Source organism: Lepisosteus platostomus, chromosome 6 (genome assembly GCF_059453375.1).
Source record: "Lepisosteus platostomus isolate fLepPlt1 chromosome 6, fLepPlt1.hap1, whole genome shotgun sequence".
Classification (NCBI taxonomy): Eukaryota; Metazoa; Chordata; class Actinopteri; order Semionotiformes; family Lepisosteidae; genus Lepisosteus; species Lepisosteus platostomus.
The window spans coordinates 60,881,482-60,907,215 of record NC_142616.1 but is presented as its reverse complement, the minus strand read 5'-3'; the positions used below and the strand labels follow the sequence as shown (position 1 = coordinate 60,907,215).

The 25,734-nt window shown below is 41.7% G+C and overlaps 3 protein-coding genes across 5 annotated transcripts; 2 read left to right on the top strand and 1 right to left on the bottom strand.

Moving 5' to 3' along the window:
* Nucleotides 1-256: 256 nt before the first annotated feature.
* tma7 (translation machinery associated 7 homolog) lies at nucleotides 257-2,450 on the bottom strand. 2 transcript variants are annotated; one of them, XR_015939656.1, is made up of 5 exons: nucleotides 2,373-2,450; nucleotides 1,539-1,594; nucleotides 1,341-1,428; nucleotides 931-1,023; nucleotides 257-500 (listed from the first exon to the last, which is right to left on the bottom strand). XR_015939656.1 is itself a non-coding variant. In XM_088636721.1 (4 exons), exons 1-4 carry the CDS (start codon nucleotides 2,386-2,388, stop codon nucleotides 989-991), a joined length of 195 nt encoding a protein of 64 aa, XP_088492847.1. In that variant the 5' UTR covers nucleotides 2,389-2,450; the 3' UTR covers nucleotides 857-988. The 2 variants fall into 2 exon arrangements, 1 of the variants encoding a protein (XP_088492847.1); XM_088636721.1 differs by lacking the exon at nucleotides 257-500 and having other exon boundaries at nucleotides 857-1,023.
* Nucleotides 2,445-6,950, top strand: ccdc51 (coiled-coil domain containing 51). 2 transcript variants are annotated; one of them, XM_088636716.1, is made up of 4 exons: nucleotides 2,445-2,542; nucleotides 3,794-4,157; nucleotides 5,278-5,442; nucleotides 6,017-6,950. In XM_088636716.1, exons 2-4 carry the CDS (start codon nucleotides 3,858-3,860, stop codon nucleotides 6,761-6,763), a joined length of 1,212 nt encoding a protein of 403 aa, XP_088492842.1. In that variant the 5' UTR covers nucleotides 2,445-2,542; nucleotides 3,794-3,857; the 3' UTR covers nucleotides 6,764-6,950. The 2 variants fall into 2 exon arrangements, with proteins under 2 accessions (XP_088492842.1, XP_088492843.1); XM_088636717.1 differs by lacking the exon at nucleotides 2,445-2,542 and adding an exon at nucleotides 3,089-3,429.
* A 1,693-nt stretch (nucleotides 6,951-8,643) lies between these two features.
* Nucleotides 8,644-21,391, top strand: mcm2 (minichromosome maintenance complex component 2). Its single transcript, XM_088636713.1, has 16 exons — nucleotides 8,644-8,790; nucleotides 9,780-9,970; nucleotides 10,758-10,927; nucleotides 11,931-12,197; nucleotides 12,732-12,951; nucleotides 13,381-13,588; nucleotides 14,196-14,330; nucleotides 14,792-14,983; nucleotides 15,370-15,463; nucleotides 15,918-16,168; nucleotides 17,236-17,362; nucleotides 17,703-17,815; nucleotides 17,996-18,238; nucleotides 18,812-18,994; nucleotides 19,605-19,760; nucleotides 20,431-21,391. The coding sequence occupies exons 1-16, from the start codon at nucleotides 8,785-8,787 to the stop codon at nucleotides 20,539-20,541; spliced, it is 2,667 nt and encodes an 888-aa protein (XP_088492839.1). The 5' UTR covers nucleotides 8,644-8,784; the 3' UTR covers nucleotides 20,542-21,391.
* Nucleotides 21,392-25,734: the final 4,343 nt, after the last annotated feature.

Below are 25,734 nucleotides of genomic sequence, written 5' to 3'. Positions count from 1 at the left end.
GAAGCACACGATTACATTTTACAATGTTCCAGGTCTACTATATTTAGAATTGAAAAGTATCATATTGTTCACATTGGCAGCAAGCTTAGAAAGATGAAAATGTGGACTGACTTTCCTAACCTTACTGTAGACCCACAGCAATATAATCTAATGAAAGACATTTCCAGGCACAGGATTAGAACACGTCAACAGGAGATGGTTTTAAAAGCTATTTGTTTCTCAGATACCCTAGTCAAAACCACCCAAGACTGCCAAGTGCCACACCTCTGCTGTCTAGTTTATTGTCTCGACAGAGATTTGGAAAGGGGTTTTCTTCTTATAAACCACACACAGTTATGCAACATGAGTGTAGCTTTCATGACATATTACAGCACATCTAGTGAAATCAAATTTGTTAAAACTGAAGAATTGCAAAGTTGTTAATTCAGGATCTTCAATTTTGTGCCTTGGCATTTCTGGAGAGTGTTGAGATTTTCTTAAGAGGATTTTTTTTTCAGTCACTGGAAAGAAAAATGAATTAGAGAACCTGTAAAGGAGCGTGGAAGAGGCAGCATGATTCAGAAACTTCTGTTAAGATGCAAATTAACTCCAAACGAGATAAAGATAACAACACTATGCAAATATTGTATTTATACAAATTACAAAACAGAAAGCCCCATACAAGATATGCACATTTGCACATTCAAAATTCTTAACAGTAAAATTAGTATACTGAAGTACTCTTTGCATCAGTGAGGTTCATTTTTGGGGGGGGGTTGAGGTGAGATGTGAAATCAAGACTATATTTGCATGAAAACAAATAACATGAAGCCATGCACTTTACTTAAAAAATAAATTACAATTAAGAGGCCTAAAAAATATTCCCAAATGTATTTTATTTTACAAGAACAACAACAAAGAAAGCATCATTTGTCCAAAAATGTACCCAACTGAAGAAATGGAGGTCCCTTGATCCCAGTCCTCCCTCCCATTATCTCAGAATTCCCACTCATTTCTTTCCCGATTTCTTGATTCCACCGCTAGCTGCAGAAGGCAAATTACACAAATTAACAACATATTAAAATTGCAGTAAAATGCAAGATTTCCTGTACAGAGAAAAGGCAAGTAGACTTCAAATACTCCATGTAAGTGCATGTTTTTAAATATATATTGGTAGGTTGATGCCATCCTTGATACTTCTGATACCTTTTTTTGGTGTGGTCATTTCTCATTTCACCAGAATATTACAGAATGCCTTATGATACAGGCTTTTATGACTCTCGGGTTAATGTTACAGGTCTGCGTTTTCCCACCTGTCAGTTCAGTGAGAGATGTGGAAGCATGGGGAATGCAGTACCCACCTAAAGGTCCCTTTCCAGACGCTTTGGCCTTCAACGCCTCCAGCTGTTTCTGTTCTTCTTTTTGTTTCTGTTTAAAAGCCATGTCCTCCTGCCATTAAAAACAACACAAATCGTTTCCGAATTTGAAGTTAAACCTCTCAAATCTACCCTGCGGCTGATTTTGAACGAGACCGTCACAGACCAATCGGGATATCTTACATCATCCATATCCTTTGACTGCTTCTTGGGCTGTTTTAGAGGTTTCTTCTTACCACCTACCACAGGGGAAAAAAAAAACTGAGTAAACAGGATGCTTCAGGCTTAAAATGAGGAGCTCCCATTCATATAATATTCTAATGTGCATCGACTCAAATATAATGTCTAAATTTAAAGCATTTTTTAATCTTAACAGTCTGGGCACTGAACTTCCTTTATTCGCTGACTCATTTTTTAATTGAGGGACTCAGATGATTATCTTAATCAGCGTCTTAATTGCTGATGTCAGCTTGTCGAAGGATAACAGATAAATAATACCACACCAGTGAAGCTAGCTGAACAGCCCTAATTGCTGAAGACAAATGAATACTGACCAGGTCTTCAAATGACAAAATATTTTTAAAAAGCATACCCTATCAGAGGAATAATCAAACATATAATGAATGCCTATTTATAATGTTTTTCGAACTACTGTAGGGCACCATAACCGCCCGCATTGACACACCACCTTCCGTTTCTATTTGCCGTTATCCGTTACATTATCAAGTAAGTACGTTACAAGATTAATGAGACAGAAAAAAGGTGGTCACAAGGACTTATATATAGCGTCTCATGTTTAATTAACTCGGGGTTTACAGATTAATACCTGATTTATCGTATGATACCAGGTAAACCGTGCAGCGTTATTTCAGTTTAAACACCGTGGCTTTATCAAATGTTCTAAGGTATACATACAGGAACGCACATATCCTAAGCAGTTTTAAAATATTTATAACCAAGTTATTTAAAATATTATTCTTTTTTTTTTTTTAAAGATCTCTATTTAATCTTCCTCACCGTCTCTTCCAGACATGTCCGCTACAGGCGTGTTTTCAGGCTCCGCACAGAAAGGACCCAAATCCCCCACCGGAAAGAGAAGTCCTGAAAACTCGCCGGAGTGAAAAGGTCTGCAATTCTTCTTATAGGCTTCTTCTATGTGCAACCGCTGGAGAGTCTGTTCGACTGAGGTACATCCTTTTAATATCTTAACACTTTTCATGTAGTATGTATTTCTCAGTACGCGCTACATTAAAGAAGCTATGGATAAAAAAAACCCGAAGTAAATCTTTTCTTTAAAAAACAGGGAAATAAAAACCGTGGTGGTGTTTTTTTTTCCGCTAGTGACCTTTCTCCATTCATAAGATTTCATAATATTATCTCAATTGTGTCTGATAAAAACACCATAATCTGTCTTGTCAAAATGCTTCCATTTAGGTACAGGATTACAAATTTCTGAGTAATAGCTGCATTGGTTGCTCAACATACAGAGGAGGTGTTTTTCGCATTTAGTGTGCTATAAATTCCACAAAATATCTTAAATCCGATTATACGAACAGCATTTAGTTTAATTAAGGTTCTAAATTTGAGCAACTTCACCTTTAGTTCAAGATCTCGAAATATAAGAAATACTAGTTTAGAAATAGATAATAATCAAAATACCAGGCGAGATTACCCAGTAGTTCTTTGCAGTTTTCATAGGTGTCAAAGTTGAACGCCGGCATGCGGAAGCAGATATACGTTTGTCAAAAGTGTGGTGTGCGTGAGATCGAACCGGTATTTAAAAGGGATATTTTATAGAAAGGTTGAAGTAGGTCAAAGATCATTTCCCCAGGGTGAAAGAAAAGCGTTAAAGAGAGACAGAAAGATCTAATTTTTATCCTTAGTAGATGCTGGTTTAGGAAAGCCTTAAATTAAACAAGACTTTGAAAATTCCAGTGCTCAACACATTTTTGAATCTGAGAATATATTTTATATAATTGTTTATTTTATTATTGGATCTGTGCTGCAGAACTGGGTAACCACGTCACATAATTCTTATGGACCAAAATCAGTACTAGAAAGGAGATCATTTAATGTAAGATTCACAGTTTGTGTGGCATTATTTATATCTTGTATTACAATGCTGTTCACCAAAACATTTTACAGCATTTTACACATTTTGTGTGTTTGTGTATAGAGGAAATAATTGCAAGAACACAGAATTACCTGAGCACAAGGAAACCATCACCTTTCATTTTAACTCTAACATGTAGAGTAAATGTAACACTTTCTTTTTTATTTAGTGTGCATGATAAACCAGATCAGTATAGAAGACATAATAGCTTTACATTTTGTGTATGGTGTAAGGCAGGGGTTGAAAGTTAAAGATGCATTAACTTTTTAAAGTCAAAGTAGTAATATAAATATGTCTGATTATAAATAATTGTACTTTTTTTCAGGTGTGTTTGAAACAGGGCCAGTAGTCTCCTGTTCCATATTTGGACTGTGGTAGCACCGTCTTCAATGAGGTACAGAGCGGACTTGTTACCAGTGAGGTATGGGACACGCTGTTATCTTGCTCAGGTATCGGGAAACCTCAGAACAGATGTCCTTCCGTTTCGATTTTATTGTGCTCAGAACCCGAAAGAAGCCGGTGGAAATCTACCTCTGCAGTCCGGTTTGCAAAAGTTTGCTAATATAAGCAGACAGTGGGGGCAAAGTTCTGTCAAGGGAGCTTCAGCCGCCATCAACAACTGGTGGGAGAAATATGAGGAGTTTGTGGGGCTGAATGAAGTCCGAGATGCACAGGCAAAAGTCACAGAGGTAAGTGGGGGAAGTTACAACTACACTGCACACTAGTACTGAGAAATAAAGGAACACGTTTTGTACAGTTCTGCCGAAATGTTGGAAGAAAAATCCAAAAAAAGCAGTACAATGATAAAAAGTGAAACATAAAAATAGGATTTAAAAATAAATTGCTTATTTTTATTTAAACAAATAGTATACCACAATTTCTTTTTCAGTTAAATGATGTTAGACAGTTGTGCTGCATCACTTACCTAATATGCTTGGGCAATACATTTATAGATGTACTGTGGATGTATATACGGCTGTTGTCTTTACATAATGTGAAGGTTTTTATAAGAGAAACATTCAAAGACACTGTGCAGACCTTGGTTAATAAAGTAATAGTAAACCTTAAACCTTTAACTTGTAACTAAAATTTTGTATAATATACAAGCTACCTATAAAGAAGCCATTAGCATTTCAACTGTGCATTTCCCAATACCTTGGTTGTATCTTTTCTTTACCCAAATGCTAAATGTTTCAAATAACATTTCACTGTAGAACAATAAAAATGGTAATGAAATAATCCCCTAGGATTGGTTTCTATAATTCTACTGCTCTCAAAAGCACCTTAAAACCAGTAAATTTAGAGATTCTGATATTAGATCCCCTGGAATCCTATGACAGGGGCTTAATTAACTGATTCTTAAGCTCAAAAAATGTTTCAGAAAAAGGAAAAGTCAATTGTCCTGTCTTTATTTCAGTCTTATACGGCACACCACCAGCATTCATAGTAGTCATTTACATACCCTACCAATACCTTTAATAAGAAGCAGAACATCATCCTCATATAACATTAGATATTTGTAAATATAACATGTATTTTCTGAACCTTGATAATTAACATTTTTAATAAGAGTTTATATTACACTTTTTTTTTCTTCTTCACATACCCTCCTATAGGAATCCTATCTTAATTCTAAAAAATGTGGTATAGCCTTTCGGGTGTCTACTTGGCTTGTCCATCAACAGTGGGGAAAACTGAATCTTTCCTCCATGCTTTTGATAATAGACGTTTGTAAGGCTAGCCTGGACCTGTTGGTTCAGTTAGCTGCTCGTGAGTTGGAAAATGAGCGAGGGTTTCTGGGTTTCTCAGGCGGAGCAGGCGTTCATGGTGGCCAGGGGGATCGTGCGGGAAGCCCACGAGAGCCTGGAGGCCCTGCAGGTGAGGCTGAAGGAGGTCCGCGATCGGCTGGACCGCGTGTCCAGGGAAGAGGTGCACTACCTGGAGCTCGCCACGCTGGAACACAAGCTGCTGCAGGTGGGCGAGCCCGTCATTCTTTTCGCTTGATGTTAAAACGCCACTTATTACTGCTGTCTCGGTTTCCCTGTCTGCTTTCGTACTTCATGGCGCTTTTTTTGCAGAATTGTGCTGTCGGGAGCCCGGCATTAAATGATTTATAAGTACAGTAGAAAGCCCGTGTCTAAGGAGCTACATTCAGAGCGGTGTCATTCACTACGACACGCTAGTCTGGCTCTCCGCCATTTCTGAACACCACTTCTTCTGTGACCTACATTGTCTGTCCGTTGGTGCTAGTTATGTACATTCCTCTGAGGAAATGTTTGTTGCCATTACCTTTTGACAGATTGATTTTTCTGGAGGGCATTGAGGGATTTTCTTGAAGGCACTTTTTTCAGTTAGAGCCCCAAGAAAGGAAATCTGGAAGAGACTTCACGCCAGAACGACAGGATCGGGGGAAAAAAAAACCTGATTCCACACTGGGTTATTTAAAGGGGGGTGGGAGGTGTGCTTTTGTAATTTAAGACAATACGGGTTGACTTTCATCTTAATTAACTTCTGGAACCCTGTGCTTCTTTTTGCTTCGCTGTTTTAGGAGGAGCGTCGCCTCCGTACGGCCTACAGGAACGCAGAGGAGGCGGAGCGGGAGAAGTTTGCCCTGTTCTCGGCCGGGGTGCGGGAGAGCCACGAGAAGGAGCGAGCCAGGGCTGAAAGGACAAAAAACTGGTCCGTCATCGGCTCGGTGCTGGGGGCCCTGATCGGAGTGCTGGGGTCCACCTACATCAACAGAGTCCGTCTGCAGGAGTTGAAAAGCCTCCTCCTGGAGGCTCAGAAGGGACCTGTGAGCCTCCAGGAAGCAATTAAGGTGCAGGCCAGTATACATGAGTCTCAGCAGGAGGAGCTCGGCGGTCTCATTAATAGCCTGAGGGGCACTTTGCAAGGACCAAAGCCAGCCGATAAGGCAGGGACAGCTGCAATCAAGATACTTCCAAGTGCCTCTGATTCGGACTTAAAAGAACAGTTGCTTTTCAGCAAGAAGATCCATGGTTTGATTGAAGGCATCCAGCCTCAGTTAAGAAAACTGGAGCATGAGATGGGGAAGGTGGCATCTGAGCTCCAAACAGTAAAGGTGGTCATTAGGTCTCGCCCAACAGAGAACCAGCTTTTAAAGTCCCAGGATGTGCAACCCTATGATACAGAGGGCATCATGCTGGAATTGACCCAATCAGAAAAGAGACTAGAGGCACAAATAAACAGGAACACTATGTACAACACAGTTTTAACATACACTGCTTTTGCACTAACGCTTCCTGTGCTGTACCTCATCTTTAAAAGCAACTGAAACAGAATTGAGGAATTCTAGATAATCTGACTATTCCTTTCAATTAGTATGTGCATAATCAATTTACAGCACTAGATAATGAATCATCTTCTGTGAATCTCTTACATGAAACATCTCACAATAGAGACTGGTATGTCAAAAGTGAAAAATTGTTAAATCATTCTTGAAATAAAAGCTAGTAACATTATTTTGTGTGTGTGTGTGCATGTGAAACATTCTTAAAACTAAGTCAGAAGTAATCCCAGGTAATATAGTAGGTATGCATTAACGGTGTGTTAAAAAAATCAGAATACTTTTTTAAGGGGGAGGATAAGGTCTTTGGAAAAATAATTTGGTTATCTGTTTTGGGACTTCTTTGCTTTATAGTTGATTTTTTTTAGCCCTAGCCTAAAAAACAACATACAGTATGTGCAAAGAGAAACTAATGTGCCAAGTAGTTCAAGTAGAAATAACACCAATACACATACATAACTCAGTACAACACAGTTGAGTCTTTTATATGTTTGGAATAACGTTCAGAATTCTGCTCAAATACTTTTACAGTATTTTTTTGCCAATAAATCATAAAAAATGTCAGCACTATATATCAACCTTCAATCCAAAGAAATACACATCTATGCATATATACATTTTACAGTGAGTCTTTTCTTGTCAGATAAAAATAGAAATATTTTTGTTTTATATGTTTTATACTGTAGAGCTGTGCAGACAATTTAAATTGAAAGAAATCCATTAACCCATTACTCTAACCACTTTATGCAATACAGGGTCATGATTCTACTCCAGCAAGCAATAGGTGCCAGAAAAGATACACCCTGGATGGAACACTAGTCCATCTCAGGGGCATACACAGGCACAAACACACACACACTCGCACCAGGACCGATTTTCTGAGGAGCCAATTAACTTACCAGTATGTCCTTGGACTGTGAGAGGAATAAAAAAAATACATGATACAACAAAAGTGTAATATGGAAGGTGACAATGCTGGAATATGCTGTATTAAATCAAAACAGGTTCAAGCACAACTACATAAATACGCTACATCTGAAAAATCTGTATGGTACAGGCATCCCACGGAACTGATTGTTTCACCCAGTAATGAGTATTGTTCACATCACTTCAGCCTGGGAACTTCATATTGAAACAGGGATCTGCATTCATATGAAGTCATGTCAAATATCTTCTGCTACGGGGAGATAAGACTACAATAACCTACTGTTGCTCTGGAAATGGACATGAAGTAAAGTGATTGGAGGGTGATATGTGATATAAAACGTGTGTTCTACAAACAGTTATGACATCCCTACAAAACTGAATGACTCCATTTAGAATACTTTGTCAACCATGCCATAAGAACATCTCAGTTTTGTAAAACGTACGAAGAAAGGTAAGTGGAGGTGAATGTAAAGTCCATCTCTCTGTGACAACGCATTCATGTTCTCTTAAAACGCACAGCGATAAAAGTAACAACAGCGTTGACAAGCAAACTAATGTAACAGAATAAGGCCAGAATTACCGATAGTAAACACTTCTGAAGATTGATAAATAATAATTTTGAACTGAGTAATAAAACTCCTAAACCTACTAAACAATGTTAGGCTACACTAATGTAGTCCGGTGTTCTTACGCTAATCAGAGTATGCGAAACCAGCCCCCAGATCTTGCCTTTAAAGAATATAAGTGTTTTTCAGTACAAAAAGGACGCACTCCTATCAAAAGTACGGTATTGGAAAACACGTGTCTTAACTAACAGCAGCGCAACGAATCTGCTAAAGTAAAGCTACTTGCTAAGCACCTCCCCCATTTCCTGGGCTGGACTAAAAGTGGCCGGACATGGCTTCAGTATCCGTGACTAATGAATATTTATAAGCCATGGACCAATCGGAAAATGCGTTCGTAGTTCTAAATTAAATATTCATACGTTTTCGCGCGCTTTGCTGTCACATGGCCATTTCGCGCGAAAAAGAGAGAAACAGCAAGTTTCCTTGCAGGAGAGAGAAAGTACCAGGAGCTGCAGAATGGCCGTAAGTAGAGAATGGAATTATTTTTGTTTTACCGATCGTGAATCGCACTTTTTAAAAAAAATTATCGTGTATATTTGAAGTGGAGAAGATTTACAATCTATTTTTTCGTTCGGTTTAGTTAGGAAGTTGAGCTTTGTTATTAGGCTTTGAAATCATTTTCATGTCCTAAACCTTAAGCTTGAGTTATTTTGCACTCGAACAGCAGTCGTTTGGGTTAACACTTGCCTTTTAGGTTTTTTTAGAATCCTTCTTTGGTAAATAGTGTTAGGATAGGAGGTGAACCGGAACGTTATATACAGTGTATATATATATATGTGGTGTCTGGATTCAGAGTTACAAATCACTTTTAAAATATGTGTTTTTTAAGAAACGTTGCGATATTTTTAATTTTAAAGCAAGTGTAGTGTAACGCGGCTTTTGGATTTTAGTGGGGAGTGAGGTGAAAAGGTTTTCATTGTGTCATTCTGAGGCTTACGTTCTAAAGTAAGGAAGGATGTTTTAAAAGTGGCGTTCCCAGTATTTTAATGATGTAATTTATAACATCATCCTCAAAATGTAACTGTGGTTAGTAGAACTACAGAAGCATTCGAGACAGTGCGCTGCTCTTTGTGTGGTAGAAACTCCCTGAGCACACTTGTTCGACTGAGCACTGCTCGCCGGTGACTGATGAAGATGTTGGAAAAACAAACTCCAGAAGCATTAGTGTTCAGAAGGCGATTTTAGTCCAATCTGCGTGCCTTCATTTCAACTTTTAATTCCTGGTGTCCTTGACGGCCCTCGGTAACGCAAACAACGCTGGGTTATGTAAAAAGGAGGAGCCAAATATCAAATTTCTACAGTGTCTAGTCCATTGCTTTTTTTTTTAGGGTTCTTTGTAGGAGTTCATATATTCATCATTACTTTTTGGTCCTGTAGTGTAAAAAAAAAAAACCCCAACAACATCTAGATGCCAACCAACAGAATTTGAATTGAGCTCATCTCGTTCCCAGGATTCTTCCGAGTCCTACAACATTGCCACTAGTCCCAGCCAGGCATCCCGGCAGGGTGATCTGACGTCCAGCCCCGGCAGAGATCTGCCCCCCTTCGAGGATGAGTCCGAGGGCTTGCTGGGAGAGGACCCCCTCCCCGAGGAGGAGGAGGAGGAGGATGGAGAAGAGCTGATCGGGGATGGGATGGAACGGTGAGTTCTGCGCTGACTGCTTTGCCGCGATCATTGTGCACAACAAATGCATCTCGCTTTGGCATGTAGCGTTTCAGCAGGTAATTACAGCGCGGTGCATTCTTTCGCGTTATCTTTTGGAGTATTGCATAAAATATTGAAATCACCACAGAGGTGAAGTTAAATTGCCTATGGGGCAGTGCTTTCCTGTAGGAGTTTAAGACCAAATGTAATGGCGTTGGAAAGATCCTGTCGGAGTTATAAAGTACTGTTATTTTTGTGTTTGGTGTATGTTATTTGACAGCTAGTAATTCAATTATGTGGAGTAGAACAGTGAGTTCAGTTAATTTAAAACTAGTTGCGTTATAGGATGGGCAGTGATCTATCAAGCTGCAGGATATATAATAAGCCTAATGCATTGAAAAGCTTAAAAAGGTATTGCAGGGTGTAGTATTGTGAATCATGGCAAACAGAATTATAGTGTGCTTATGTTTTTGCTAATGATGTATCACTGCATTAGTGACGGCACATGTGGGGAATCTTTGTTGGAAGAAAACTGCAATTTTAGCTGTGGGTATTAAAAGATCCTACAGGTTAATACTGTTCAGCATTCTATAGCTTTTAGAGCAATGCCTTGTTTTACCAGGAATTAGAGGACTACAGCAACCAAAACCTTTCTTAATTATTCTGTGCATATTTGTGGTCAATAAAAGGGATTGCAGGAATTTGTGTTTTTTTTTAGAGACTTTGATCACTTTTTTGATGCTTCCAAAAGCAACGTTTTAGTTCATTAAGCGTCTGTCTGCAGGGACTACCGGGCTATTCCAGAGCTGGACCGCTACGAGGAGGAGGGGCTGGACGATGAGGAGGATCTGTCGGAGCTCTCGCCCGGCGCCCGAGCTGCAGCCGAGGAAGCCATGAGGAGACGGGACCAGGAGAGAGGATTGGGGGGGCGTCTAAGAAGGGGGCTGCTGTATGGTAAGTCAGCAGTGATCCTGTAGCCCAGTGAGTGAGAAAGTCCCAACTAAATCTTCCGGTGCCCAGAGCACATTCAGTAACAGGTCTTGTCTGAGAATGACATGAGTTCATTTAATCACATTATAGACCAGTGTCATAGGGCGGAGCGGTGGCTCTATGGCTAAGGATCTGTGCCTGTGACTGGAAGGTTGCTGGTTCAAATCCCGCAGCCGGCAGAGAAATCCTACTCCGTTGGGCCCCTGAGCAAGACCCTTAACCCCAACTGTTCCAAGGTTGCCGTATAAATGGCTGACCCTGCGCTCTGACCCCAAGCTTCTCTCCCTGTCTGTGTCTCATGGAGAGCAAGCTGGGGTATGCGCAAAGACGAATTCCTAATGCAAGAAATTGAATAGGGCTAATAAAGCGACATTATCATTATCTTTAACAATTAGAGGTGTTCAGAAAGGGGAGTGGATTTTCTGAGTATTATATCGCTATTATACGTGACAAGAAAAGGTACTGTTGTGTACCGTTAACATAGTGTCTCAGAACTAAAAGAGGAAAAGCTCACAGTGTAGAACTGTTATTTCCATCCTAATTGAAATTGATTTCTGGTCAGAAAAGTTTTATGCCTTTTAATTCCGTTCCTATGGAGGGTCCATTCTCTTTCTCCTCATGAGGAAGGGCTTAAGATTATTCTTTAGAATTCCTGAAGATCACATTGACCCCTTTTCTGCAACAGCCCTGTATATTTGGGGGAGGATCACCTGGAAGGAAATGAGACTAACGTTTGCACCTTGCCCATTGTGAAGACTAACTGAGGCTGTCTCTAGTTTTGAGACGGTGCAGGATATTCCTGGTTATTCTTCATTTTTTATTGCTGAAGCAAAACAAATGAGGCTTGGAGTACGCAGCGCCTTGCGAGGCGCCTGCAGCGCGTTAAACCGCTGTGCTTGTTTCCCGTTGTGCTTCCGGTTGTGTAGCGAGCGTTGTACCGCGCGTGACTTGGCCCCGTGCTCCACAGATAGCGAGGATGAGGACGAAGAGCGGCCAGCCCGCAAGCGGCGGCTGGCGGAGCGCGCGGCGGAAGGCGCCGCGTCCGACGAGGACGACGAGATCATCGAGAGCATCGAGAATCTGGAGGACATGAAGGGCCACACGGTGCGGGAGTGGGTGTCCATGGCCGCCCCACGCCTGGAGATCTACCACCGCTTCAAGAACTTCCTGAGGACCCACGTGGACAAGAACGGCCACAACGTCTTCAAGGAGAAGATCAGCGACATGTGCAAAGGTACCTAGCTTCAGGTGTCTGAGCTGATGTTAATTCCTGTTGGCAGTTGATGTTGGCTCATCAGACCTTTTTACCAAGTCGATCATTTGAATTGGTAGGACTCATCCCATGATTAGGATTCGTATCGTCAAATATTTTTTTTTTAGAGTCTTATATTCCCAGTTCGGCACAAGTTTTCCATAACTTGTCTAGAGCTCTTTCTGAAGGGACATTCTCTCCTGAGTTAGTTATGCAGTTAATGTGAAGTTACAATATTAATTGACTTGGGGAATGTCCCCATGCATTGGAAAATCCAGCTTTGTTTTAAGAGACTTTGGTGCCTTTCTCACTTTTTTTTTTAAAGAAGTACGGACTAAATCTGCAGTAGGCATGAGTTACCCTAGCCAGTAGCGCAGCAGTTTTGGTGATGGTTTAAACTTTAGGACAGTCGTATTTCCAGTTGTAGTGGCTGCTGTGAGGGGAAGGTCATGGTTCAGGGACGGTATTCTTGTGAGCACCTCTTGCCTGGCTTACCCTTGCGTTTTCCTCCTCCAGAGAACAGAGAGAGCCTGCTGGTGAACTACGAGGACCTGGCTGCTCGGGAGCACGTGCTGGCCTACTTCCTGCCGGAGGCGCCCACCGAGATGCTGAAGATCTTCGACGAGGCGGCCAAGGAGGTGGTGCTGGCCATGTACCCCAAATACGACCGCATCGCTCGCGAAATCCACGTGCGCATCTGCAACCTGCCGCTGGTGGAAGACCTGCGCTCCCTGAGGTAACCGACACTAGCTAACGGCAGCCTTGCTTTGTTTGCTTAGAGAGTTTGGAAGAACATTTTTGGCCAATGTGCTTCGATTAGTTAAAACTCAATTGAAATTCTGTATTTTATTCTGTTCATAAATTATGCTCAGGTAAAACACTGTACCAACCAGTACATGTTCTTTAACATTATTTTAATATATAACTTGGGCATTGTGTATTTTTAAAGGCAGCTAAAATGAGATGAGTCTTCTGTATAGATCTCCAGGAAGGGTAATTGGTTGCAGGACTAATTAAGGCTCTTAGCTCCCAAGTGGGATATTGGTATATCTTGGGATCACAATTCAGTTGGAAGCCATATTAAGTTGCTTTGTAACCCTGCCCACAGCCACTTACCCTGTCCATGGCTGTTGATGAGTTAATTCAATCTCTTCTTTTCTTCTAGACAGCTGCATTTGAACCAGCTGATCTGCACCAGTGGGGTGGTGACCAGCTGCACAGGGGTCCTGCCTCAGCTCAGTATGGTCAAGTACAACTGTAACAAGTGTAACTTCATCCTGGGGCCCTTCTTCCAGTCCCAAAACCAGGAGGTGAAGCCAGGCTCCTGCCCTGAGTGTCAGTCACTCGGCCCTTTCGAGATTAATATGGAAGAGGTAAGAGACTGTCCTGCCCTGTCCTTTTCGGCCATGTTTTGGCGTTATCACTCCGGTTGACGTTTCTCCAAGCCCAGTTTTAAGAATTAAGAATAATTGTGGAATGCCGAAAGAGTCAATTTAACATCCTATAGCTGATGACCCATTAGTTAGGGTTCAGCGCTTCAGTCATGCTTTGAGAATAATGGCTGCTGTTTTTGAATCGGTAAAGAGAAACGGAAGCAAAAATATGATTTGGAAAAAACGTTGTATGTGCCGCATCCTTATTTGATTAAAAACTGAAGTATGTTCAAGGCATATGCACATGGTTAAACATTTAATGATGCCTATCTGAAATAAGGTGCCTGTGAAAAGATGTAACATTAGTTGGTGTAATCATATTATTACAATAATTACAAGAGAAGAATGTTTTGTTCTCCTGTTGTTGCATGCTTGATCCAAGAGCCTTGAGGAATTTTACGACACGATTGATTAGCTTGTTACTTTAAAGGAATAAATGGAGCCTGTTTTATATAGTGATTAGTGTGTCATAAAATAGAATGACCATTGAACACACGACTGACTGCGCTGTAACTCACAGGGGATAATCGGATGCTTTTTCTCATAGACTGTCTACCAGAACTATCAGCGCATCACTATCCAGGAGAGCCCTGGCAAGGTGGCCGCAGGGAGACTTCCTCGGTCCAAAGATGCCATCCTCTTGGCAGACTTGGTGGATAGCTGCAAACCTGGGGATGAAATTGTAAGTACAGGGCCATATGGGGATGATGCTTCTGTTCCTGCCTCTGGGAACGAACCGATTTATTTCTCCATGGAACACTCAACCCAGGGTTGATGGAGGAAGTTTCTGTGTACAGTTCTCGTGAGGTGTATTTTTTTAAAAGAGGTTTTCTGAATGAGATTGAAATTTTCGTATTCAATTCAGGTGAATAGTTACATTTTTGGAGTTCGTGGTGCTTTAAATGACCAATTTAAAGCTTTGCCATTGTTTGTACATTGTCCATGTGGAAAGATCCACCCAACTATAATCAAAATGAAATATGTAGTAAATTTGTAGCTGTGTATATGTTAAAAAGCGTACCCATCACTTTAATTGTTTTCTTTTACACCTTTAACAAACAATGCTAGCAGTCATACATCTATTTTGAAATGACTTTGAGTTTGCTCAGAGGATCACTGTGGGCTGTTTTGTGTTGCCTGTAGGAGCTGACTGGCATTTATAACAACAACTATGACGGCTCCCTCAACACAGCCAATGGCTTCCCCGTCTTTGCCACGGTTATCATGGCCAATCACATCGCCAAGAAGGACGACAAGGTGGCTGTGGGGGAGCTGACCGATGAGGATGTGAAGGCCATCATTGCGCTGTCGAAAGACGAGCGCACCGGAGAGCGGGTGAGCTCATTGAATTATCGTTATCGCCGGCTAGGAAGCATGATCATGAGCAACGCTTTCTCTTTCCTGCGTCAGGCTTTTGGCGAGTGTTTGTGTGTGGATTAGGCCCACTTTGTGGTCTGCCTGTTTGAAAATGAGCTCGGTGGGCCAATGAACTTGGTGTTCAATGGAAAATGCAAAAAATGAGATTTTGGTCACTGGCCTCAATGATGAAAGTAGCCTTTCCATCTCTAGAATCTGTTCCCTGGCTTCAGTTACTCATTGCAGAATGTGAACTTGATGCACTTTAAAAAAAATATTCCACTTGGTTGCTTGACAGTAGTCTGTGTAAGTACGTGGTTGGAATATTTTTAAGCAAAGATTGATTTTTCTTTCTATTCAATTAGATATTTGCCAGTATTGGTCCTTCCATTTACGGGCACGAGGACATCAAGAGAGGAATTGCTTTAGCTCTGTTTGGAGGAGAACCAAAAAACCCTGGTAAGTAGATCGATAGTGGGGAAATACTGCTCAGGCTTGGACATAAACAACTCGGAATGGCAAAAAATATGGACTTCTTCTGAGAACGTTGTATAAGGTTGCAGCCTTGGAACTTGGAACCAAAAAAGAGGTTGTTCAAGTCTGCAGCCCCACTTGAAATTAAGGGTATCTTTAGGAGTTCCTTGCGTTATTTCTCTTTAATTTGTTTTTTAAGGAAGGCTTGGGTTTTTTTGACGGCAGGTACGCCAATGTGTACTAGAGAAGCTTATTATGTAGGTTGTTTTTTTTTAAATGAAATTCATGGTTTTGACCAAACAAGGTCATGGTCAAAACTTTTTAGTTGGAAAAACTGAAAGCAGGCTTTGTGCTTTTGGTCTTGTGAGGGATTTAGAAATGTTCCACTTGAATAATGCTAAAGCCTGTGATCTTGAGCTGTTGGCGTCTTTGCTCTCAGGTGGCAAGCACAAGGTGAGAGGGGACATTAATGTGCTGCTCTGTGGAGATCCTGGTACGGCCAAGTCCCAGTTCCTGAAGTATGTGGAGAAGGTGGCCAGCCGGGCGGTTTTCACCACTGGACAGGGGGCCTCAGCGGTGGGTCTCACGGCCTACGTCCAGAGGCACCCCGTGAGCCGCGAGTGGACCCTGGAGGCGGGCGCCCTGGTGCTGGCCGACCGTGGGGTCTGCCTGATCGACGAGTTCGATAAGGTGTGTGAGGCCGAACGTGTGGGAGGACATACTACTAACCACGGGGCAGCCTATGGAACAACGATCTTTCAGTTTGTCCTTTCAAGGGGATTTTATTAATTAGGGGGAACAGGAATGGCGGTGGTAGTAGTAGTAATAATTTCTTACACTTAGATAATGCTTTTCTGGACACTCCTCACAAAGCGCTTTACAGGTAATGGGGACTCCCCTTCAACACCACCAGTGTGCAGCCCCACCTGGATGATGCGATGGCAGCCAATGTGCAGCAGTACGCTCGCCACACAGCAGCTATAAGTGGGGAGGAGAGCAGAGTGATGAAGCCAAGTTATAAATGGGCATTATTAGGATGCCGTGATTGATAAAGACCAATGAGAAATTTGTCTGGATGCCAGGGCCACACCCCTACTCTTTTCGGGAAACACCCTGGGATTTTTAATGACCACAGAGAATCAGGACCTTGGTTTTACATGTCATGTGAGGGATGGCGCCTTTTTACAGTATAGCATCCCCATCACTTTACTGGGGCATCAGGGACCCACACAGACTGCAGTTTGAGCGCCCCCTGCTGGCCCCATTAACACCTCTTCCAGTAGCAACCTTAGTTTTTCCCAGGAGGTCTCCCATCCACCTGGTCAGCCTTACCGCTGCTTAGCTTCAGTGGTCTGCCAGCTGTGAGCTGCAGGGTGATACGGCTGCTGGTAGATATTCGTGGAGGCAGACCCAAGTTATTGGGTTATCAGATATTGATCATGACATAGTGTTGATGTCACAAGCAGTCCTTTCTTAAATGGCGTCGGCTTGAATTCTCGCACTACATCACTTTCATAACATTGCTATAGGATCTTCAAAGTCTGTGTTATTGTATACTGTATTTCCTACAACCCTTTGTGATTCACCTTTTATAAAAGCAATAACAAATGTAATATCCCTTTTCCCTGTCTTTCGAATAATCGGTTTGACCCGCAGCTCGTTTTACGCAATGTGTGCTGTGTTCATGATGTGTAAGAGTCTGCCCTCTTAAGTGTTCTGAGATGGCTTAGGTGGTTGTGTTCCTGCGTGTATTGTAGATGAACGACCAGGACCGAACCAGTATCCACGAGGCTATGGAACAGCAGAGTATTTCCATCTCCAAGGCTGGGATTGTCACCTCCCTTCAGGCTCGCTGCACTATCATCGCTGCTTCCAACCCCATTGGTAAAGATGCCTCTGTTATAGACACTAATATTAGAGGTCTTATAGAATCACTTCTCATCTCTTGGAGACTGGCCTGTTTGCTGGTTGCTTCTGAGCATGCACATAAAACAAAGCTTTTGTCTTTCTAGAGAGCTGTTCAGATTTAATTATCCCTGCATGGTGTACATGATGTGAAAATTTGATTAGAAGAGGGTCTATGGGCAAACAGTTTTAACCTTTTTACAGGTTTTTTAGCCTGGGTGATTTTCAGAAAGGTTGCACTAGACACTCTACTACAAAATGTACAATATAATACAAATGCAATTTCTTTAACTGCCATTTTCCTCTGTGGACAATATAGGTGGTCGATACGATCCTTCGCTCACCTTTTCGGAGAATGTGGATCTGACTGAGCCCATAGTGTCACGATTTGACGTTTTGTGCGTGGTCAGAGATACTGTGGATCCTGTGCAGGTTAGTTTCTGGTGGTGAAACCCTTTGACTTGCATGCAGCTCCACTTTGTTGCTTTAAAAGAAAGCTGATTTCAGGCATCATGTGTCTTTATAGTAAGTTGAACTTGTAATGCATGGTATTGACATCTAGAAAGTGGAAGAGAATAGTAAAAATGGATATTCCATCTCTTTATCTGGCAGGATGAGATGCTTGCTCGCTTTGTTGTGAGCAGCCACATCAAGCATCACCCTGGCAACAAGGAAGTGGCAAGTGGGAGCTTGGAGGAGGTGGTCCTACCCAACACCTATGGCGTGGAGCCCATCCCTCAGGAGCTGCTGAAGAAATACATCATCTATGCCAAGGAGAGAGTGCACCCCAAGCTGAACCAGATGGACCAGGACAAAGTGGCAAAAATGTACAGCGATCTGCGCAAGGAGTCCATGGTAAGCCTGCCCTGCAGGACAGCCAAACCACTTGGCAAAAGAGCTTCCCAGCTCTTTTTGAGAGTACAGCTTCATGTGGTACATGACAGGTTTGTTTAACACATCAGTCCTGTTCTTTGAAATGAATTCTTTATGCTCTTAACTTTGTAGGAGGGATTTAGTTCCTGCAGCTGTGAATACAAACCAGCTTTTGTCTTGTTTTAACATACTTTTTGATACACGCACTACATGTGTTTGGTTAGCTTACTGCTGCCGTTAATACCTTCCACAATGTAATAAAGCCATAATATTGTAACCTTAAATGTGTGCAGGATAGACATCTCCTACTTTGTTGCTTTGGTAACATCTTTGTGAACGTGAGGCTCCTTGCAGCCAGGACAAGTAAAAAGTGGCAGAATTTTTCATGTCCTTTTTACACCCCCTTAATTGTAACTGACACCCCTCATACATCTGTAGCCGAACTGCACAGCCTGCGCCCGTGGTCCTATTTAGTCACACTCCAAGTATGGCCGAGTTTCGCGGTGTTCTTCCGCCGAGCCCTAATCGACGGCCGCGCGGCGCGCTGTCTCGCAGGCCACGGGCAGCATCCCGATCACGGTGCGCCACATCGAGTCCATGATCCGCATGGCCGAGGCCCACGCGCGCATGCACCTGAGGGACTACGTGGTGGAGGACGACGTCAACATGGCCATTCGGGTGATGCTGGAGAGCTTCATCGACACGCAGAAGTTCAGCGTCATGAGGAGCATGAGGAAGGTGGGCGCTCCGTGAAGCTGGTCTCTCCTTACTGTTCTGTCTCTTTGCAGCTTTAATTCATCTGGTCCCGCGGCGCTTTCCTGTGTTTCTGGATAGGCCCGCGCTCATGGCGGTCCAGTTATCTTTCCGACTCGGGAGCAATAGCTATGCTTGGATTTTAGGATCGTTTTCAGAATTCAGCTGGTTAGAATAAATTAAAGCAACAAAGCAAGTTAATTTTCTAGAAAACTAGAGTCATGCACGTTCTGCACACCACTTTAAATGAGCCTACAGAGTCAGTTGGTACTGAAGGCTAGAAGCCGATGGGTTTCTGTTAAAAGTATTTTCCTCGGGTAAGTTCCTTCATTTGTTACATGAAGCCCTGATGAGTTGAATGAACATTTCCCTTTATGAAACTGACAAACTCATGTTGGGTTTGGGCTTTGGGTTTTTGCACTAGTAAATTTACAGAAGAATCTGGGCTTTAAGAAATAAATACCACTAGGTGGCACTGGAGTGCCTGGAAAGTTAAATTTGAGCTCTTCGTGGTGTGTGCCCTTTAAGATTTCTGTTTGCCTAACGAGTGGATGGCAGCAAACCTCTGGAGTAAACCTGCCCTTCTCTCCTTCAGACATTTGCCCGTTATCTGGCCTTCAGGCGAGACAACAATGAGCTACTGCTCTTTATCCTGAAGCAGCTGGTAGCTGAGCAGGTGACGTACCAACGAAACCGTTATGGAGCACAGCAGGATACCATTGAAATACCAGAGAAGGACCTGGCTGATAAGGTATGGAGGAGGGCACTGCTGGGATAAAGTAACTTTCAGTGGGAAAATAGGAAGGAGTCGGGGAGGGGTGCTTGATATGCTTGAGGTCCGAGTAATGCATCTTCTGAAGACTAGGGCTTCTTACCCTTTCAGTATCTTTGGAGAATTTTACAATACTTCCCCACATTTCTTCATATTTAGCACTTGAATTGTTATATCAATCCTGCTAGTTGCAACAGAATGGTCACACATTGAATAGCACTGACTTAGCACTCACGGTTTTAAACTATTGACAGCTAGGTGAGAACAAAGTATGTCCCTTGAAATTGGCCATCCTGCTTAGCATTATTTTCCACAACCCTAGGGGACAGTCAAGAAAAAAAGGAAACCCACTTAATAGTAGTTAAATCCTCTTCTTGTTCTAACAGCGGCAGACTCTAGTAGAAATTATACTGGTAAAAGGTAGAATAATTTTGGATCTAGCAGACATGCATCTGTAGATGCCCTCATCATGAGGTAATGCACTACATAGCGTCCTGCAAGTGGTGTTGATTTTAAGTGCTTACAATTAAGTGTTCTTAAACTTCTGACAGCATTATCGCAGGAGCTTCTGTAAAGCCTATTTTAAGATTAATCTTGTTTTATCCTGATAGGAGAGGTTTATCTTGGTAACCATTCTCCCCTCTTTCAGGCCCGTCAGATCAACATCCACAATCTGTCTGCGTTCTATGACAGTGACCTCTTCAAAATGAACAAATTCTCCCATGATGTGAAGAAGAAGCTTATTGTTCAGCAGTTCTGATTCCCCCGACTGTGGCTCAGAGCGCTTTCTCATGGACCTACCTAACATGGGGCACGCGTTTTGCTCTCACTTGCTGACATTGTCTGAAGACTGTGGTGTCTCATGAAATTTTCAGTGTCCCCGAAATGGAAACTTTGTACTGGGCCTCACAAGACGAGGTTGGGAACTTATCTCCTGTAATGTGCCACAATCCTTTCAGTTATCATCTACCTTCCAAATTTGACATGTGTATTAAAATCTTACGTGAAAAGAACTGTACACGTAAGGTTTTATACCAAATTTGTATGTCTGCTATTTTTAATATCTGATTGAAAAAGTACAGCAGTGTCCATTTATTCAGCATTTTGATCTTTGTATGTCCCAAAATGTTCAATTTCAGCTGTTTGTTGTATCTCGTAGAGCGAAGGTTATCCGAGTTAAAGATGGACTGTACGACTTACTGTTAAATGTCTTGCAGTACCTTTCCCCTGCCGTTTTGAAAACGCGTGGTCTTTTATTCTGCTCCAATAGTATTTTGCATTTTGAAATTCAAATACTGGCATTGCTCTTATACCCTAATCCAGTAATTAGGGCCCAGATCTGCTGTGATGTTTTTGTTAACCCTATTCTTTTCATACTATATTTTAGTATTGAGTCACCTGCAGGTTTTCCTTGGTGATGTGTAATATGCTTTGGTACAAGCCAGTTAACTCTTTATCTGTATTTTTCACAGATTGTTTTTGTATGTAATGCAGAATGTTTTTGCATTGATTAAGTTAACTGGGAACAAATCTGATGTGAGATAAAATGTGTATACTAAGAGCTGTTTTTCTTACCTGTAATGTTGCTAGAATAAAGTTAAAATTGTGAACAGCTCTCTTGAGTGTGGATGAAAGCAGGGACACCTGTTTGAGCATGGTAAATTATTTTAGTAGTCATTATATATTTTGCAGATTAATAAGACCTGCTTTGTTGGATAGAGGGGCCTTCCATAAACAGAAAGTAGGCATAAAGAAGTGATATAATCATGCTGGTCCTAGGGGTTCCTGGATAGTGATGCAAGAGGAAAGCAATTCTCTACATTATAGGGCTCAATCTATACAGTTTATGCACGTAGAATATCTTTTCACCAATTCTGAAATTATTGAAAAGGACTTGGCTCTCCAGGTCAAATTAAATCGGTCTCCCTTACAGCTTCCACTCCTCGGTTCATTAAGGAGAACTTCCATTTTTGAACCTGCTATGTTTTAATCTGTGTTGAATCTCTTCTTGGAACATGTATAAGGTCATGAAAAGTATGGGCTGACTGGGAAGAAGCTGCTGTTCCTATAGCTTTTACAACTCGATTGCAAAATCTTAATTAGGTAATTGATTTAAAGTTTGATATTAAAGTTATTGATTAGTTTTAGCCACATGAGCTCATAAATCTCCCCAAGACTCCCTTAACTAAGGACCAAAGCTTAGTGTTTTTGTTTCAGTCTTGGCCTGTTTTGATTAATGGCAGCTTCCTCCATTATAGCACAGTCAATGAGGGGCTCAGTTTATGGGTCTGAGCCTAGTTCTTCTGTGCTCCAGTGAAAAACAGCTGCTTCCAGTTCACTGCCAGGCAGCATCTAGCTAGGGTTGGCCACCCCTTGTCTAGAGGGTCCTAATGCCCTGAGGTGTTCTTTTCTTAACATGTCTCTGCGATTCTGCTCTTTGACCTCCCACAGCCCTGAATAGGTCATTAAAGACGGAAATATTTTGATTAACATATTTTAGCTGAGCTTGCCTGCTTGCTTGGTAGAAAAACCCACTTCCGAGTTGATTAAGTCCTTGTTGTAAGGACTGTTGTGCCTGAAAGTTGCTGGATTAAAGCACAACCAAAAAAAAAGCGGGGGAAAGTTAAATTGGTCCAATTGAGATGATAATGAGCTAATTGATATCATTAGCAGCTCAGCTGCAAGGCAAATCTGCAGACCCAGTTCTGGAATGAGCCAAGAATGGGATTTCCCTGTAGCCTATAAAATGGGTTAAATAAGGGTAGAGGAAGCCTATTATAAAACATTGCATACAGCTGCATACAGCTCTGTATACAGAGGAATTACTCTGACCCTGGGGTTTATTTTTCAGGATCTTGAATGTCTATCAAATTATTTGGAAGCCATCACTGTGTGGACTGAGGACCATTCCTATAATCGTAAACCTCATATTAAATCTCGGCATTTAGGATCTTTTAACTGTTGAGGTCAGTTGAATGGGACCCTGAATAAATAAGACATCAAGCTGATAATGAGATCACATGTGGAACATCATCAGGGCATGGCAAGAGACTTGTTCAGCTTTATAGCTGCTACATCTGACATACCTCTTACCTCCCCCCTTTGGAAAGTGAACAAAAATACAATAAATAGTATTTATGATAGTCACTTAGAAGTGTCTACAGCAGTCATTTCAGTTTCGTGATGAAGAAGTTTACGTCAACTCCAGTCTTGGAAGGACCTTCATGTTTTATAGGTCTGGGGAAAAGTTTAGGAATCACAGTAATTCATACCAGCTCGATGAGTAATCGATTTGAAATAGTCACAAAGCTCTCGGGTGGTATGAGATACAGAAAAGCCATAGGTCAAGAGTGATCTACAGTATTAATTTATGTTGGAATTGGCAGTTGGACCATCTTTGAAAGTCTTTGATAACCAATGAAACAGTACATAAATTCCTTTAATGTACTGCCTCGACAATCCTGATAACTTCATTGTGCATATCTGCTGCAGATCACAAGGAATTAAAGGGTGGTTGTTATCACAGGAGTCCTCCATGCTTGGATACTAATGCGAGTAGCTTTAAGAAAACAGCTTGCGTATCATTAAAATAAAATGAAACTGCCCTTCTTTTTTGACATACAGCAGAAGTCTTGTATTGACAGGATATTTAAGTGGCTTTGATCATTACCTTCACTCAGGCCACAGGCATCACTTCGTCGTCTATGTAATTTAAATCACTTATCTTCCACAGTGAACTTGGCCCTCTTCTGCGATTCCGAAACGAAATACTATTGTCTTCTGTACAGCTGTTATTGGAAATCTTGCAATGCTTCACTGGGCAGGCTGTGATCCCCCACCCCCCATAGACGTCTGTGAAAGATTGCTGCCTTTAAGTACTGCTGGAACAGAATTAAAGCCGTGCAGCTTTCTCCTAGCCTTGTGAAAGCCCTGCTTCTGTCTGTGCTGTGTTGAGAGGCAGAGAATGCTGACACACCTCTTTGGAAGCTGCTGCAGGTAGGGTTGCATGCCAATGGCCAGGCAGTCCCAATTCACCCTGGAGTAGCAGGAGGCAGCTTCTTGGTGCATCAGCAAAAAATGGCAGCCCTGTTGTATAATGGATTTAGAAAGATCTGATTTAAATAATTGAATTGGCTCAGCATGCAACCCCCCAAAAGTTTAAATAATGAAGAATCTACAGCTAATGCCTAATAGCATCACCAATTGTCAACCATTCTGGAAAGAGATGTTGGAGCTTTTTGTGGCCTGACCCACTTTCAGCTGCTGTCTGTTTATAGTTTCCTTTATAGCATGAAAACACTGTCTTGTATGTTGTTTATCTTTCATTAGCAGTACATATGTTTATGATGATAATACAGTTCTGTGACATTGCTACTAAAAAGCTGAGGTTTTATGCAGTGGGTTCATTATAGTTTTTCTCTTCTGGAGGCTGTTACCAGTTGTTAGGATCTAGGACAGTGGTTCCCATCCCTGGTGACCCCCACACCTACTGGTTTTCATTCCATTCCAGTTATTTCAGTGGAATATTTGCATTTGTTTCTCGTCACGGGATTGGGATTTTACTGCACTTAAAAAAATAAGCACGGTTAAAACTCCAACACGTTTAAGAGCTGGGAGCAAACAGCTAAAGCCATTGAAGGGTTTGACTGAGTAACTGAGGGTTTGGTGTGTGAGTCACCAGGAGCAGGACTGGGAACCACTAGGCTGAAATGAACCTTTTTGACAAAGTAGAATAAGCAACACTTTTATCCATAGACTCAATCTCAGAAAGTTGCTCCTTCCTGGTAAGGTACACAATGACCCAGAGCCTATCCTGGAAGCACAGGGCAGGCAGGACTACAATCCTGGTGCCATTGCATTGTAGGACAATTTGCGATCACTAATTCATCTACCCAGCTCCTTCACGAGAAGGTGGGAGAAAACCAGAGCATCTGAAGAAAGCAACCATAGGAGATGGAGAGAACATTTCAGACTCTACACAGAAAGTATGAACACAAGACTCAGGAGCTGTGCAGCAGCTGTGCTCTCATTCCAACATGTCATCCTGCTTTAGTTAAATCTTATAAAAATCTGTGATGGGAAGAAATAAATGGAAAATGGACTCATTGCATCAGAACACTGATGAACGTATTTCCTGCTATTGCTGTGGCATTAGAAGGTTTGAATATGAGATTTGTGTCGAGCCAGACTTGCACACCCTTACAATTAAGACTGCTGATTCATACATTCAGCCTAATAGAAATGTAATAATTAAAGTTTGCTCGTTTGGCAACAAGAACTAATCTTTTTTTTCCTGCTGATTACTTGGTAAGACATCTGCAGGTATGTTCAAGGCTGGAGTTTTTGTTGCATGATTCTGTTCGTGTGGAGAATAGCAAGAACAACAGACTGCCAAACAAACTGAAATGAAATGAGATAGAATGGAGTCCGACTGGAAGACGTGACTGAAGTGCTTTTAGACATTCTGGTGAGCCAGAAAATTCGGGTGGATCTTTCATGAAACACAAAAGTGTTTTCAACTTGTTATTCAGAGGATGAAGCTTTGCAAGATGAGAACTCTATAGTGTCAAGGTAAAAACACTGCAATGTACTTACAGTAATTTAATTGTTGTACACATCTTAATCACCTATGTTTAATGTCCAAAATGAATGTATTTCTGATTAATATTCTAGTGGGAGAACACAAGTGAACAGAGTCCCCAGTCCCCATTCTTGTGTGTTAGCTGAAATGCAAACAGTTGGGTTTAAGCAGTAAGAAACACTGATTCATGGTGGGAGTGTCACACACTTGTTCCTGTCAGTGTCTGTTCTTCTTAAACTTGCCACCTGTCATGAGTCTTTTAGAAATAAGAGAGCAAATTTTAATTAGATAGATGAGGAGAGACTGCTTATAGAACTGTATGCTGGAAATGATGTATTTTACACTTCTAACACCAAGGACTGAGTACAGAGT